The 18,448-nt window shown below is 41.9% G+C and overlaps 1 protein-coding gene across 1 annotated transcript in view; it reads right to left on the bottom strand.

Annotated features, from left to right (window-relative positions):
- Positions 1 to 297: 297 nt before the first annotated feature.
- Positions 298 to 18,448, bottom strand: part of LOC124720465 — an 84,403-nt gene continuing 66,252 nt past the window's right edge. The window contains exon 4 of the mRNA XM_047245818.1: positions 298 to 572. Coding sequence (XP_047101774.1) covers positions 414 to 572 — 159 coding nt within the window. The 3' untranslated portion in view covers positions 298 to 413. The remainder of the gene's footprint in view (positions 573 to 18,448) is intronic.

Here is an 18,448-nt window from a genome sequence, read left to right as displayed (position 1 = left end):
ATATCATCATGTTTAATAGCTTCCCCACTCTTGAAAATTTTTGGCACAAACTCAGGAATATTAATACTTCACTGAAAAGATAACAAAAAAGCTGAATGTATTCTTCTGCACTGTATTAATCAGAAGTTACTGAAAGGATGAATATTTCACTTATGGCCTACACTACCAGAATTTACACTTCTACTAACTCTGAAACTAATACATCCATCACACAAATGCATTACACAAAATGTTTGCTATAAAGATAACATATATTTTTACAAATTCTGTTCAGTTTCTATTCAGAAGAGTCAGCAAGTAACAGATAATAATCCAATTCAAGTGGAATTGTACAATACTGGGAAATTATTAGTAGCAATCACTTCCAGAAGATTAGGAATCCGTACCTATTCCACTGCAATGCATCCATTACATTAAACAATTAACCAAAAATTTTTTCCTTGGTCTACATGAAATAAACCAGAGATATGAATGCTTACAATTGTCTCATTTTCATCATCTTCCAAATTTAGTTCCGGATCCTCCTTGATAAAATCAGTGGAGCAGGATGTTTCGTGTGGATCCTCAAGAAACTGAAAAACAGAAAACAACAACCAGTCAAAACTGTATGTACACTTCTGCACATATGACATGCCTCCCAATATTAATTTTTTATGAATATCACCCAATTTTTAAGAGATTCTTAACCAGACAAAAATTAAGAGAATATAATTTGCTGAGCTGCTATTCAATCAACAGACATACCCACGATTTCACCCTTTATGGAGAACCAAACAGTTCTTTCTTCAACACAGCATAGTGCTAACCTGACAGTTTGCCTCCAGTTACAGCGTTACTGTACTTTATCCATGCACTCACATTTTACAAGAACAACTTGTCCTCAATGTTTGATGATGTCACCTAAGTGTGTTTATCAAGTTAATACATTCTCAGGCTACAGTTCTAGTGCAAATGTGTTCAGGAATGTGATTCTCATTTCCCAACAATTTTATACTATTGCGTCATTTCCAACTCTTCTTTGTTTGTCCTTCTATCCAGGTAACATTATTTTGCACTGAACCAAACACCCAAAGAAAATAGCTAAAAAATTAAGTTTCTCATCATTTGTATTTGTGATATTCAAAGTCTTGGGAGTATGGGACAGCACCTACAATATTAGGCCTTGATTTTAATTTTGCTGGGGATAACACATGAAGACACAATCATTTTCACACTTGCTACATTTTGAATGTACTAATGCTGCTTGATTTTTTAGGCTGGCCCATAAGTTCATAACATTTTTGTTTTGCATGTTGTTATCCAGGTTGCTATTTGAGTTTAAATATTGACATTTTGTCATTTGGAGGTAGTAAGTGGAACTGTGGATGGTAGAAAATGGAGTGTCATCTTGAGAAATTGAAACAACTGTTGACATATTCTTCTGTTTGAGTTCATTAGAGGGATGACAACAGTGGGTGCAGATAGAAACATTACATTTGTGCCTTGTATGGGGATAATACCATTAGACAGAGCATGGCAATAAAATGGTTTTCTCATTTTAAGGAAAATTGTTTTGACATTAGTGACACTTCATCTTCAGAAAGAGCTTCAGGGTTGATGGAGATCACTTAAATGCATTAATCTACAATGATAACATCAGTGTACTCAAAAAGTTGCAAACATGATGAACTGTGACCATTTCTTCATCATGTAACAATTGCATAGAATGGGTAAGGTTAAAAAATAAGTTGTATGCGTACCACATGCTCCACATCAAAATCACAAAAATCAGCTGGTGGCCACAGGTGCATCTCTGCTTGCTCATCATCAATTGCCTCATAAACAACACTGAGCATTCCTATTCCCGTATCATTACTGGTGATGAGAAATGGATTCTTTATGCTAACATAAGGAAAAACAGGAATGGTTAAGACCAAAAAAAGCAGCAATTTCCCATACAGAGCGCTGAGCACATCCACAGAAGATAATGTTATTCATCTCATGGAACAGCAATGGTGTGGTGTACTATAAATGTTAACCTGAAGTGTAATCATAGTTGCTAACATTTATTGTCAGCATCTGAGATGTCTCGCACACACAATCCAAGAACAATGACCAGGAAGACACAGTGACGTAATGCCCAGTGGCATTCCTCTAGACTGACAAACAGCACTATACAAAAGTTGAGCTGGGAAGTCATTCTACATACACCTTATTTACCTGATCATGCGACCTCAGATTCTTGCCTTTTCTACTTTCTATGAAACAGCCCTCAAGGAACTTCCTTTCCAGATGAAACAGTGCTTCATACATGGCTCGAAGAGTTCTTCGCCTCAAAACCACATAATTTATACAGAAGCAGAATCGAAAAGTTACCCCAGCATTGGCAGACTATTGCAAATAGTACAGGAGAATGTGTTACTTATGACTTAAGTCTCTGTTATTTGGATCTCATGAGTTTATTAACCTTACGGAAAAATGCTACGAACCAAATATATCCATCTCTGAATTGTTGTGCTTACATATAAAAACTTGTCTAGGCTGGCAACACCCCCTAGGCTGTGGCTAAGCCATGTCTCCGCAATATCCTTTCTTTCAGGAGTGCTAGTCTTGCAAGGTTCAAAGAAGAGCTTCAGTAAAGCTCGGAAAGTAGGAGACGAGGTACAGGCAGAAGTAAGGCTGTGAGGACGGGGTGTGAGTCATGCTTGGGTAGCTTAGTTGGTAGAGCACTTGCCAGTGAAAGGCAAAGGTCCCGAGTTCGAGTCTCAGTCCAGCGCACAGTTTTAATCTGCCAGGAAGTTTCAAATCTGAAATTCTCAGCATGCAGTGGGGCACTCTACACCACTCCTAAATGGACTCACTTTCAGGAGAATGATGGCTGAAATCCCCTTCTACCATCTATACTTCCAATTTTACATTATTTCCATAAATCAATCTAGGCAAATTCCTTTGAAAAGTACATGCCTGATTTCCTTCTACTTTGTACTTTGAGTTTGTCATCCATCTCTAATGACTGCTGTTGACAGGACATTAAATTCTGATCTTCCTTCCTTTACCACTCCTCAAGAACTACCAATCTTTTGTCTCAGTGTTGTTCTATAGGCTACCTTTCTTGTATTGTAGGCTACAAACGCCACTGGTACCATCACCACACCTTTTGAACTTGCCATGGCCATGATAGATTGTCATGTGCCAAGAATGAAATGTCTTTACTGGGTGACCACCAACTTTCAAAGGATCAAACTGATGACTTTTCAACTAACTGTTTAGCTTAATTCATGAGTCTAAATATGTGTATGAAATAATGACAAAAAAATTTTTAATGAACCTTGAAGCAAGTTGAAATGAAAGCTGAACTAATAATTATTATATCATTTGAACTGTATATCAACATGAATAACATATGACTTGTAGTATACTATTAATGAAATGCTATAAAAATGTTCAATTCTTACCTAGGTCACAATATGGCTACTTTCAGATATATTTACCATTACAATGGTGTTAATATATTAATGTAATGAAAACTTGCAATTTTCATTAAGGCACGATAACTGTTATGAAAGTACAAAATTTATGTCAAGTTTTAAATTTCACAGTAAAAGATTTAGTTTTAAGTCCCTTAAAAACTTAATTACAACGTTACAACATCAAAAACTTCAGCAACTTTCATAATCATTCTGTTTTATCTTTCAGTCATTTAATTTCTTGAACTGTCTCCTTTTAAGATCAGCCACTTCATCAGATTTCTTTTTTTAAAGATTTGCACTCTTTAGTTACGAAGCATTTTTCATAACTAGTACAACTGATTTAGTAATGACCACATTCATTTGTTTCTGACTATTGAACAAATCACCTAACAATTTTATGGCATTGCATTTTAAAATGTTTCTTTCTGCAAAAATTCTATCTTCTATGTTTCTAACTAAAACTTTTTTGTTAACAGAAAGTTTCTCAACTGCAGGATTTCCTTGAGAGATCTATAACCGTTTCTTTACAAATTTGATGAAGTCGTGGTTTGCATCTTGTAACAAATTCATTAAATAGTGATCAAGCGCATTCTTTTTAGGACTGAATTCTCTCAGTTGGTTTATTTTCTCCTCAGTGTATCAGCTGCTGATGGAGTTAAGCATGTTTCTGACACAAATTCTTCCAAATGTAACAGATGAAACTGCAGGAGAAATCGGAGCAAAAGTCAAATCCCAAATCTGTAAAGAGGACACATCCAATGCTGGTCACTTAACTGCACGGTCAACTCTTGTACGGGCCTTTCTGGATACAGAAAATGTTCGACTGCTGCCCTGGCCACCACATTCTCCAGATCTCTCACCAATTGAAAACATCTGGTCAAAGGTGGCCGAGCAACTGGCTCATCACAATACGCCAGTCACTACTCATGATGAACTGTGGTATTGTGTTGAAGCTGCATGGGCAGCTGTACCTGTACACACCATCCAAGCTATGTTTGACTCAATGCCCAGGTGTATCAAGGCCATTATTATGGCCAGAGGTGGCTGTTTTGGATACTGATTTCTCAGGATCTATCCACCCAAATTGCGTAAAAATGTAATCACATGTCAGTTCTAATATAATATATTTGTCCAATGAATACCCGTTTATCATCTGCATTTCTTCTTGGTGTAGCAATTTTAATGGCCAGTAGTGTAGTTTCATGTTACACTTTCAACACTACTCACAAACTGCACCTTATGGCACTGGGTATGTACGAGTTTATGACAGTTTCATGTTATTTGTGATACCACAACCAGTATTATTTACAGTGCTATTCTCTTGTAATATTTGTTTTTCCATGATTCATTTTTCCTTTTCCCAACTTATATCTGAAGATTGTCTGCTATCCAGGTCAGAAATGATCATTATTAAAGTGATTCAGATAGTCTAAACAATCTTTATAATAATGGAGATAACTGCCTCATTGGTTTATGGGCATCACATTATAAAATGTTTTGAGAGCTGCCAATATTTCAATGAGACAGCTGCTAATCATTTCAGCTGCTTAATGACATGATGCTACAGTGGTTTGCTAAATATGTGCTGGCTCATTAGAAAAGTGCAGGCCCCAAGAGATGGGGGCCATAATGTCTTCACAGCAAGCAAGAGCACAATGACATCACGAACCCCTTGCTGGACACATAGGCCACATGCACAACATGGGAAAAGTGCAGCTGCAAATAGCGGCCCAATGTGGAGACAGGATGAGTGTCCACCCCAATTCCCCATCTGTGTTGACTCAAATTTGTTAGTCTGCAGCCCAGATGCCTTAGTGATGCCAATGCTGGTTCCCGTGCTTTGCTGAGTTGAAATCTTGTGTCTCTATTAACCAGGTCATAGTTATACATTTTCAATTGCTTCTTCAGTGATGGAGATCTTTGTCTCTCTGTAGTTCATGCTATGTCCAATGTCAAAACAGTGTTCTGCAACTGCAGACTTTTCAGGTTGACCCAATATGGTGTGATGTCTATGTTTAGTGTATCTATCTTTACAGAGTGACACATCCAGCCAATGTATGATTTCCTATACTGTCATGGGATTTTATATACCAATGGTGTCCTTAGCCCTAGGTTGTCTTTAACAGACCCTAGCACTGTTTGTGCTTGTGCTGGAAGGTGGAAGATAGATTTTATTTGATATTTTTTGAACAGCCTGCTGATCGTAAAGGAAACATCACCAACATAGAGCAGAAGAACCATCCTCTTGGAGTTCTCTATTTCTTCTGACGGTTCTTGAGGCTTAGTGTGTGCAGGTTGAAATACATCATGAATCTGTTCATCTGAGTACCCATTTTGTACTAACAAAGAGCAAAAATGGCTAAGCTTTACTGATAAGCTCCCCACGAGAGGTAAGCCCTAAAACGAGATACCAAGCAAAAAAAAAAAAAACTTCATTGGGATGGGTGACAGCAGCTCGTAGCTCATTGATCATTAAATAAAAATCCACCAGAGGTACTGCAGTGACATGTCAGTAAGCCCCTGAAGATTATGAGCAGTTGTCTCGCTGAAATAGTGTGCGTTGTGTTAAGGCAGAAAAATCTGCATGTACTATATCACTGTGGCATAGTCTAGATTAATCTATAAATGACTGCAATTTATATTTTGTCAACCTATACCTCAAAGAGCTACACAGATAGTCAGTAACATAATGAAAGAATTTCGAACTGATACAAAGATTGGCAAACTGCAGTAAATGTTCAAGAAAGTAAAATTTTGCACTTCACAAAATGAAAAAATGATGTACCTAAGGGACTGATGACATAGTTTGGTCCCTTCGCCCCTGTTTAAAACGAACCAACCTGATGTAGCTAATGACTACAACATCAAAAAGTCACAGCTGGAATCAGTACACTCATACAAATATCTGGATGTAACAATTTGAATGAATATGAATTGGAAGGATCACAAAGGATCAGTCACCGGACAAACTTTTGTTCAGTCGTACAATACTTGGAAAATGCAATCAGGAGATTTCTTATGAAACATTTGTGCATTCCATCCTAGAATATTGCTCAAGCATGTGGTACCCATGCCAAACAAGACTAAGAGAGGACTTTGAATGCACACAAAGAAGAGCAGCATAAGTGGTCACAGCTCTGGTGGACTGATGGGATAGCATGACAGATGCTGAAAAACTGGACAGGAGACTCTTGAATGTAGGTGCAAACTATCCTGTGAGAGCCTACTTACACAGTTTAAAGAATAAGCTTCCAGTGATACTTCTAGAAATATACTACACCCCACTATGAATGACTCCTGTATGGACTGTGAAGACAAGACTAGATGAACTGCAGCACACAAATGGTATTTAAGCATTCTTGCTGCAGTCCAAAAGTGAATGGAACTGAAAGGACTACCAACTGGTACAATGGCAAGTACTCTCCGCCACATACCTCACAGAGGTTTGCAGTGTGTGTACATCAACAAAATATTTTAGCAGTTACTGGAGAAAAGTTAGTAACTGAAATTTTGATAAAAGACCTCTCTGCAATGACAAACACCTTTATGTTAATTACATTCACCTTAACTTCCTTCTCACATCCTTGACACTTTCTCCCTTTTCACAATAAACAAAACAAGCTGTCTTCTATGAACTTTTCGATCTCCTATGCCAATCCAATCTGGCAAGAATCCCATATCACATCACAGTACTCTAGAAATATACTACACCCCACTATGAATGACTCCTGTATGGACTGTGAAGACAAGACTAGATGAACTGCAGCACACAAATGGTATTTAAGCATTCTTGCTGCAGTCCAAAAGTGAATGGAACTGAAAGGACTACCAACTGGTACAATGGCAAGTACTCTCCGCCACATACCTCACAGAGGTTTGCAGTGTGTGTACATCAACAAAATATTTTAGCAGTTACTGGAGAAAAGTTAGTAACTGAAATTTTGATAAAAGACCTCTCTGCAATGACAAACACCTTTATGTTAATTACATTCACCTTAACTTCCTTCTCACATCCTTGACACTTTCTCCCTTTTCACAATAAACAAAACAAGCTGTCTTCTATGAACTTTTCGATCTCCTATGCCAATCCAATCTGGCAAGAATCCCATATCACATCACAGTACTCTAGAAGAGGGCAGAAAATTTTAGTATAGGCAATCTTTGTAGAAGATTTGTTGCACCTTCCAAGCGCTTTTCCAGCAAAACAGTCTTTGGTTTGTATTCCCTGCAACATTTTCTATGTGATGGTTTGAATTTAAGCTTTTTGTAATTGTAATCCTGGGATATTCTGTTGAATCTACAGCATACAAATTTGTTTTGTTTATAGTGCAATCAAGATTTAACAGATTTTTTTTTTTCGGTAATCATGTGGAGCACCACTCTTTTTTATTGTTTAAGATTACTTGCCACTTTCTGCAGCATGCTGGTATCTTAAGACTTCCTGGCAGATTAAAACTGTGTGCCGGACCCAGACTCAAACTCGGAACCTTTGCTTTTGTGGGCAAGTGCTCTACCATCTGAGCTGCCCAAGCACAACTCACACCCCGTCCTCACAGCTTTACCTCTGCCAGTACCTCGTCTCCTACCTTACAAACTTCACAGACGCTCTCCTGCGACCCATGCAGAACTAGCACTCCTGAAAGAAAGGCAAAGGTCCCAAGTTCAAGTCTCGGTCTGGCACACAGTTTTAATCTGCCAGGAAGTTTCATTTCAGCGTGCACTCCACTGCAGAGTGAAAATCTCATTCTGGAAACTTCCCTCAGGCTGTGGCTAAGCCATGTCTCCACTATATCCTTTCTTTTAGGAGTGATAGTTATGTGTGGTTCACAGGAGAGCTTCTGTAAAGTTTGGAAGGCAGGCGACAAGGTACTGGCAGAAGTAAAGCTGTGAGGATGGGGTGTGAGTCGTTTGGGCAGCTCAGATGGTAGAGCACTTGCCCACAAAAGGCAAAGGTCTCGAGTTCGAGTCTCAGTCTGGCACACAGTTTTAATCTGCCAGGAAGTTTCGTATCAGTGCACACTCTGCTGCAGAGTGAAAATCTCATTCTGCTGGTATCTTGTCTAAATGGTAATCACCACCATCACCTCCACCATCTGCAAACAATCTAAGAAGGCTGCTCAGATTCCCTCCTAAATTGTGAACAACACAGGACCTATAACAGTTCCTTGGGGAACTCAAGATATCACTAAACGGCTCACTTGATTACTTCCTGTCAGTTACTACAATCTGTGATGTTTCCAACAGGAAATCACAAATTCAGTCACACAACGCTGAAGATACTCCATATGCACACAATTTGTTTACAACTGCTTGCATAGGGTCAAAAGCATTCTGAAAGTCTAGAAGCCTGGAACAAATCTGAGATTCACTGCTAATAGCACTCATTATTTTGTGCAAATACTAAACTGGTTGTTTTTTGCAAGAATGATATTTCCTGAATCTGTGCCATGTGTCAATAGTTCGTTTCCTGTGAGGTGTTTCATAATGCTGGAACACAGTGCATATCCAATAACTGGATCACACATTTTGCATCTAGTGAATGTGTGGTGGCTGCTACACATACGTGATTTCATGGTTGTGTGGAACTACCCAAAAGGTGAAGAGGGCTTTTACAAGGTGACTCCAGCTCCACAATCACAAAAACAAAAGTAGAGATATATGAAGAGTAGTCATAAACATTTAATCAGCACTTCAAGAGGTTGTGTAAGTAATTTTCCGGTTGTCCGCAGTAATTTTCCGGTTGTCCGCAGTAATTTTGCAGTTGTCGGCAGTAATTTTCCGGTTGTCGGCAGTAATTTTCCGGTTGTCTGCAGTACATATCTGCGGTTTTGGTAGACCCTGGAATCCCCATGCCACAGTACCATACCACACGACTAGGGGACCCAATCCAGAGAGCTAAGCAAGTCATCCAACTCAGCCTGACACAGGTCTGACATTTTTACTATTGAAGAATATGAATTACTGCATGATACATCACTGCTACACATTTGGCTCTTCCAGTAGCTTCGTGTGGTGCCAGGATTTGGTTGGTTGGTTGGTTGGTTTGTTTAAAGGTGGGAGAAGGAACCAAACTATGAGTTCATTGGTCCCTTGTTTCTAATAAAACATTGCCACAAGTGTGAGAATAAAACAGATGAAACATATAACACAAAACGATAATAAAGGAAAAGCCACAAGAACGAAGCGAAGGCAATGAACAGTAAACAGAACAAAAGAGGACACAAAAACAACAGAGAGATACTAGAAACAGAAGAGAGTAAAGCATGAAAGCAGATTACAGTGGCTGGCCAACCAAGAGAATAAAAAGGGACAGCCAGCCACTCTGCAACATATTAAAATCTCCACCCTAAAAGCACTAGGTTGGAGGACACAGATGACAAAGGACATGCGCTAAAACCTACATAGAAGTATAAAACCCACTCTCATGGCTAGAAGTTAAAAGTCTGCCATAGAGCGGCTAAAAGTGGACAGCCCAGCAAGAGGTGGACGACTGTCATTTGGGAGCCACAGCAACATTAAGGTGGGTCCTTGTGACGAAGTAGGTATCCAGGTGTTAGCCATGTATGGCCAATGTGGAGCAGGCAGAGGACAACTGATTCCCTGCGAGAGGCCTGCATGGAAGACTTCCACATATTCATAGTCTCCTTAATGACACATAGTTTGTTGTGCATGCTGTTATACCATTCCATGTCCCAAAGCCGGAAAACCCTGTGGTGTAAGACAGAATGCAGGTCAGCTTTGGAGACGCCTATCTCCAGAAGCGGTTTTCACGTCACCTGTTTGGCCAGCCTGTCGGCAAGTTCATTGCCGGGGATTCCAATGTATCCTGGGGTCCACACAAACACTACAGGATGGCGGGACTGTTCCAGGGCATAGATGGACTCCTGAATGGATGCTACCAGAGGGTAGCAAGGGTAGCACTGGTCGATAGCTCGTACGCTGCTCAATGAGACAGTAAACAGGAGAAATGACTCACCAGGGCATGTGCGAATGTACTCAAGAGCACAAGATATGGCCGCCAGCTCTGCAGTGAAAACATTGCAGCGAACTGGCAAGGAGTGCTGCTCAATATGTCCTCCATGAACATATGCGAAGCCCACATGACTATCATCCATTGAGCTGTTGGTGTAAACCACTTCAGAGCCCGGAGCGCGTCAAGAATCAAGAGGAAGTGACAGCGGAGAGCTGCAGGGTTAACAGTGTCCTTAGGGCCATGTAAAAGGTCCAGGCGAAGCTGCGGCCGAGGCGTACACCATAGTACGTGAATGGACCGCAAGTAGAGGTGGTAAAGGAAAGGACTCCAGTGCGGAGAGAAGGGACCACACGCAAATTGCAATCGCTAGCCCCAAACTGGGCCGCCAATGCAGGAAATGGACTGCTGCATGCGGGAAAAGGAGATGGTAATTCGGATGCTCAGGAGAACTATGAATGTATGCTGCATAACTGGCAAGCAGTTGCACACATCTGATCTGCAGTGGAGGGACACCAGCCTCCACCAGTACGCTGGTCACCAGACTCATCCTGAAAGCTCCTGTCGCTAATCAACGCCCACAGTGGTGCACAGAGTTGAGTAAATGAAATGCTGAAGGCGCTGCCGAACCATAAACCACACTCCAATAGTCAATTTGGGCAGGCACCGCTCAGCAACAATAGTACTGGAGCAGCAGTACAAAATGCAGATGTCTGCATACAGAGAAGGTGAGACAGAGGGCCCAACAGCTGCTGCTAGACTGTTAATGGCCACTAAAAATAGAGATACACTCAATACAGAGCCCTACAGGGCTCCATTCTCCTGGATATGTATGGAACTATGGCAGTCACCAACTTGGACACGGAAAGTACGAAGGGACAGGAAGTTTTGGATAAAAATCGGGAGCGGTCCCCGGAGACTCCACTCATACACTATGGCAAGGATATGATGTCGCCAAGTCATGTCGTATGCTTCACGGATGTCAAAAAAGACTGAAATCAGGTGTTGGCATCTGGAAAAGGCTGTTCGAATGGAAGACTCAATGGACACAAGATTACCAGTGGTAGGGTGACTCTGGCGGAAGCCAACCTGACATGGAGCCACCAAGCCATGTGACTCCAGGACCCAACCCAACCACCAACATAACATAAGGTCCGGCAGCTTACAAAGAATGTTGGTGAGGCTGACGGGCTGATAGCTATCTACACCAAGCGGGTTTTTACAGGGTTTGGGCACCGGAATGATGGGGCTCTCTCCACTTTATAATGGAAAGACACCATCGCACCAGATCTGGTTGAAGATGACGAGAAGATGTCGCTTGTAGTCAGATGAGAGATGTTTAATCATCTGGCTGTGGATGCAATCAGGCCCAGGAGCTGTGTCGGGGCAATGTGCAAGGGCACTGAGGAGCTCCCACTCTGTAAATGAGACGTTATACGATTCACTGCAGCATGCAGTGAATGAGAGGACATTCCCTTCCAACAATGTGCGAAAGGGTGGGGGATAATTCTCCGACGCAGAGCCTCGAGCAAAGTGGTCAGCAATTGCGTTTGTGTTGGTACATAATCCGCCATTTATGGTAACACCGGGGCCAGCTGTTGAGGCTTGGTACCCGAAACGACATTTGATCTTTGCCCAGCCTTGAGAAGGTGATGCATGGCACCCAATGGTGGAGACGTATCAGTCCCAACACTCCTTCATCCATTGTTTGATAAAGTAGCGGAAACAGGCACAGAGCCATTTAAATGCTTTGAGGTGCTCCAAAAAAGGGGTACCGCTTATGCAGCTGTAGAGCTCGGCGACGCTCCTTAATTGCTTCAGCGACTTCTGGCGACCATCAAGGGATTGCCTTATGCCTCGGGCACCCTAAAGAGTGAGGGATCGTGTTTTCTGCTGCAGAAACGATTGTGCTAGTCACCTGTTCAACCATCACATCAATGTTACCATGTGGGGCAGAGTCACCGGTGACAGCAGACGTGAAAGTTCCCCAGTCTGCCGTGTTCAAAGCCCACCTGGGCAGGTGTCCGTGTGCCTGATGCTGGGGCAGTGACAGGAAGATGGGGAAGTGGTCACTACCACACAGGTTGTCATGTGCTCTCCAGTGGATAGATGGGAGAAGTCCTGGGCTGCAAATTGATAAATCAATGGTCGAGTAACTACCATAAGCCACACTGAAATGTGTGGCGGCCCCTGCATTTAAGAGGCAGAGGTCGAATTATGACAGTAAAGTTTCGACATCTCTGCCTCGGCTAGTAATCATGGTACTACCCCACAAGGGGTTATGGGCATTAAAATCTCCCAGAAGTAGGAAAGGATTAGGGAGTTGATCAATCAGTGTAGCTAATACATTCAGGGGTACTGCCCCATTTGGAGGAAGATATACATTGCAGACAGTTATTTCCTGCGCTGTCCTTATTCTGACAGAAACAGCTTCAAGAGGGGTTTCAAGGGGCACATGTCCACTACAGACAGAGTTTAGGACATAAACGCAAACTCTACCTGACACACTATTATAGTCTCTACGGTTCGTGTAATACCCCTTATAGCCATGGAGGGCAGGAGTCCACATTGCTGGGAACCATGTTTCCTGGAGGGCAATACAGATAGCAGGTGTAAAGCTTAACAGTTGCCATAGCTCAGCCAGGCGGTGGAAAAAACTGCCGCAATTCCACTGGGGGATGAGCCGCAATTCCACTGGAGGATGACATTGTGAGACTGGGAAGACATGAAACATTCAATGAGGCAGTTTACGCCTCAGGGTCACCTGCTGCCACCAATTTACTGCCTGAGCAATCTATATTGATTGTGTCTGAGGGTCTGGAGAGATCTAGATCCTCAGCGGACGCCAAAATCTCCACCCTATCCTCAGCCACAGAGCTTGTAGGTAGCGGTGGTGTGGGTGCCACTGCAATTTCCTTGGTCTTAGGGGTTTTCTTTTTGGATTTCTCTCACTGCTCCTTGGGTTTCCCTGGTTGGGAGGACTTCACTGGCTCAGTCCCTGGGACTGAGTATGAGCGTGAAGCCCTACGACCAGCTGCTTCTGGGCTCTTCAGCCACTGGGGGGGTGTCGTCTTTCCCACTAGAAGAAACCTGGCAAGGGAGTGACCCTTCCTAGTGAGAGAAGCCGAAGAAGACTTATGTTTCTCCGGCTTAGAAGTGGGGTCGGACGTCCCCGATGGTTGAGGAGCTGTTTCTCCCGAAGTAGGTGGTGCAGGAGCAACAGGGAGGGAAATGCCCTCCACCAAGGGGCAGGTGTAGTCTTCCAGCTTTGAGAGGTGACATGGGTTGGCGGAGCTGATAGTGCCAGAACTGTTGTAGCAGCGGCAAAAGATGATGTCATACGCAGAACATGCAGACGTTAAGATTTTCTCTTAGCCTCAGTGTAGGTCAGTGTGTCCAGGGTCTTGTACTCCACGTTTTTCATTTCTTTCTGGAGAATCCTGCAGTCAGGTAAGCAAGGCGAATGGTGCTCTACACAGTTCACACAGATGGCATATGGAATATTGGGATGTCATGGGCGTCCGCATCTCAGCATGTGACGCTGGAAGTACAGCTGGAAGACATAAGGCCAAACTTCCAGCACCACATCAGGGGAGGGATATAGGGCTTTACATCACACTGGCAGACCATCACCTTGAGCTTCTCGGGCAATGTTACCACCCTCAAAGAGCAAGATGAAGGCACCGGAGGCAACCTGATTATCCTCCAGACCCCGGTGGACATGCCGGATGAATAGTACACCTCGCCGCTCTAAATTGGCGCGAAACTCATCGGCAGACTGCAAAAGAAGGTCTCTGTGAAATACGATACCCTGGACCATATTTATGCTCTTATGGGGCATGATAGTTACAGAAACATCCCCCAGCTTGTTGCAAGCAAGTAACTTCCATGACTGGGCAAAGGATGCTGTTTTGATCAAGACTGACCCACATCTCATTTTAGACAAGCCCTCCACCTCCCCGGACTTGTCCTCTAAATGCTCAAGAAAAAACTGATGCTTCACCGTCAAGAAAGATTCCCCATCAGCTCTCGAACATACAAGGTACTGGGGCGAATAATATCCGCTAACATCCTAAGCCTGACGTTCCTCCCATGGTGTGGCCAGGGGGGAAATGATTTTAGGTCGTACTTCTGTGTGTGTTTTGAGCTCGTCATCGCTTAGAGACTGTTGGTGTTTCACCATCAGCAATAGATGATGGACTACACTTCATCACGTCATCCACCCTGATGCCACCCACTACAACCAGGGGCCCTCCTAACGGGCGCCACCCAACCGCAGCAAAGGCCACCTGGCAGGATGGCCATTGCCAGGAGTTCCGATGCCCCAAGGGGATGGGCATCTACCCCCTGGCATACATGGGGAGTTACCAGTGCAGGCATCAGCAGAGCGATCCCTGTGTGGTCAGGGGGCTACAACCAACAGGGTACATGGCAGCCCCACCCCAATGGACTGGCTATCGTGCTGGATATCAGGTGCTAAGAAGTCCATGGTCATTGTCGATGCAGAACTTGACACAGCATAGTGCATGGTGGAAAATGCACCCTGGAAGGTGTCTTCGCCCAAGAGAGGGAGAATGGGCAAGACTGCAATCTGACAACGAGAAAGTGGGCTAAAGATCTCAATGCACAATGGACACAATGCACCTTGTAAGGCGCCCTTTCTCCAACTGGCTCGCTCTTCAGGAAAATTTTGAAGAATGGAGGTCAAACCCTATAGGGGACCATGACATAAAGGCTGAAATGTGTGAAACTTCTTTTAGTCGCCTCATGCGACAGGCAGGTATACTTCGGGCCTATTCTAACCCCTGGATCCGAAGGAGGTTGCAAGGATTTCAATGTGTACCAAGATACCATACACGTATCTGCAGACAAACCAAACTTAATTTCATTTTTACGGTGATAATGAAAACTTACAATTGCCCCTCAAAGATATCACAGAGTATAGACACTAAGGTTGAATGAAGGTTAATGTTGGATGCATACATGCACTGGCTGGCCATAACACAACAAAATGGAAAGACAATTATTTTGCACTGCATAGTTAAAAAAGAAGAGTGAACTAGTAACAGCTATCAGGTTGCAATAGTTTCAAAAGACAATAACTTCTTAGTAAAAATTCTTCAAAATAAGTATCTTATTAACAATGAGAGTTCCTAAAGTCACAGGTAGGCACTGTATGTATTGTCAATCACTGGGGTCTCAATCCAATGAAATGCCTGTCTCAAACAGTCCTGATAGCAATGGACCCCAAACACACCACATTCACATCGGCAGCCATGTGATCCACAGTTGACTATAACCACATATGGCCCTACAGAAGCAATGTGACATCCACTTAATAGACACTTGTGGTCATATTGTTTGGCAGTTTATGCCTGTGGAAAAATGGGCTTTGTGACATTAAGTATCCACCCTAAATGCTGATGATCTCAGAAACCTGAATTATTGTGTAATCTTGGACCTCTTGCAACAATTGTCACCCTATGTTCGAAGTCATTCAACTGGCAACATGCTGCCATATTTAGTATTCACTTGTCTCTAACAGACTGCTATGTATTGCATCTACAGACACCTTACATCACCTTATTTTTCTGTGACAGCTTACTCCACAATACTCAACTCTGCAAATGAAATTTTGATTGACTGTAGATGAAAAAGTGGAAGTGCCCAGCTTGTGCTGACTTTCTGTTATTCAGCTAAGTGAATTCATTACCTTTTCAGGGTAGTAGCTACCCTGTTTTTATGTTTGAGGAACTGGAGGGGTCTGTGGAGAAATGAGGCAGTAACTGTGCACTATGGTATCACTAGAAGTGGAATGTGCCACAACAACAGCCTGTCTGTCAATACCTAGCATAGCAAAACCAATAAATGTAGAGAGGCACATGTTCTCACAATATTCTTTGGATGATATCACTTTTCCAGTCTTTATTCACAGAATAATATGTATTATTCCAGGTTTTGTCTGAATAAGTTATCTGCCGTATTAGTTCTGATGCCTCACACTTTGATAAAAATCTGATCTAGTTTGCCTCTTTTTGAAACTATGTCTCATTTGTACATGATAACTTGTACACTGGGGCACAGTTTAAACACAGATTTTATATTGAGAACAATTTTTTCACATGTGGTGGACATGGAGTCAGAGAAGACTTAAAGGTAGTATGTCTTAAGTTGCAAGCTATCACAATAGCATAGTTGTTCACACTGGTGGGTCTTCCTGCAGGACTGCAGGAGCTTCATCTTTGGTAACTGGATGAGATCAATTTACCTACTATCAATTACAACATAATCATATGAACAATGGTGAGACACTCAAGTTTGTATGATGTCAGACTGGAGTTTGACACTACTCACACAGGATTATTATTATTATTATTATTATTATTATTATTATTATTATTATGGCAACAAAGTGTGTGTTATGTATGATCAAACAGTAGAATGAAGGCTGGTGAATTTAAATTAGTTTCTTGCTTATGGGCAGTGGAATTACTACACGAGAAACCAATGATGCAGAGTGTTCATGACAAAGTTTCAGTTTTACATATATATGGAATTAAATGCCTCTGTGGCAAGTTATTCTTCATACAATGATCATGGTGCAAAATCAATTTACCTTACTGATGTTTCTATCATGATAATTAATCTAAACATTATAAATCGTAGCTTAATAAATATTTATATAACTTCCATGTATTTAATATGAACTCAATTGTATTTTTCCTCTTTGTCATCTATTCTGTAACCAGTGCACTTGGGCAGTTACCAACTATCATCAAAAGTGAAAAGAAATTAAGAAGACAAATAGCATGTGACCTTACAGACTACCCTGTTGCACTATTTCACAAGCTATGATCATTTTAAATTTTATGCTGTTGACATGTCTTGAACAAAAGCCACCTGAATAAAGATCACATCAACATTCAGTCCATTCTCCTTCTACCTGTGTCAGAGTTGGTAGATTTAATGTGAAGTTCTGTATGAAGTAAAGTGTGAATGTGCCATTCATAATGTCTCAACTCTTGAGCTAACTAACACACACATCCACACTGTTGAGGACTATACACTCTGCACACACTGATTTTTGCATAGGCACTTCAGTTCCACTCATCACAGCATCACATCTGTCCTGCTATAAATCTCCTTTTCATTGAAAATAATTTTAATTTTACTAACAGCAATTTTCCAATCTCACGTCAATGTGCACTAATTTAAGTGGAGTGTGGCTAATGCCAGAAACATGGTTTGCTTTGCTGAGAAACACATAACTGGACGTTTTGAGATGATAGTTTAAACTTTATGGCTAGTCTTCTGACTAAGTGCAAAGGAATTTCACTCCACCACCAGTAAGTTGGCTACTGCATGTGTTGCACAGCTCAGCAGTTGCCATTCTGGTAACAAATGATGATCAGTGACTAGATAATCCAAATAGGAAACGGTGGTAAAGTCCTACAGGCATTCCCCAGGCTCAATATTTTAGTCATAACAATGAAATGAGGTAAACTGGATCTCCTCACAAACTTCAACTTATTAACAATATGGAAATGCCAGTTAGTTTAGAAGAAAATAAGTGCAACAAGTGTTCAAGGGCACTGACCTCTTGAGCACAAAGAACAAACATTTAAAGTCCATAGGGAAGCTGGATCACAAGTTCACTCACCAGCTCTGCCTTGGGCACCAGCAGAGGCGGTGGGCAGCACTCTCTCTCCGCTTCCAATATGGCATCCAGTAAAGTGTTCACAGAATTCTGACAACAGACACAAAAATTTTGTTGCCAATACTATATCTGGCTGCGGAAAACCGTGCAGTAGATACATTTTGATGGCATTTGAAAGTTGCAGATGATAGTTAAAACTTTATAGCTAGCCCTCAGAGTAAGTGCATAGGAATATAACTCCACCTGCAAGGTCCTGCACACCCAAACTTTCTGCAATTTGAGATTCAGAACTTGTAAAACTTACAGGGAAAAAAGTCTGCATTCGACCACAAATTGTGGCTTTCATTAGAAAGCATGATGCTTTTAGTGCTC

This window comes from Schistocerca piceifrons, chromosome 11, assembly GCF_021461385.2.
Source record: "Schistocerca piceifrons isolate TAMUIC-IGC-003096 chromosome 11, iqSchPice1.1, whole genome shotgun sequence".
Lineage (NCBI taxonomy): Eukaryota > Metazoa > Arthropoda > Insecta > Orthoptera > Acrididae > Schistocerca > Schistocerca piceifrons.
The sequence above is the reverse complement of the archived record's forward strand: the minus strand, read 5'-3'. Positions and strand labels throughout refer to the sequence as shown.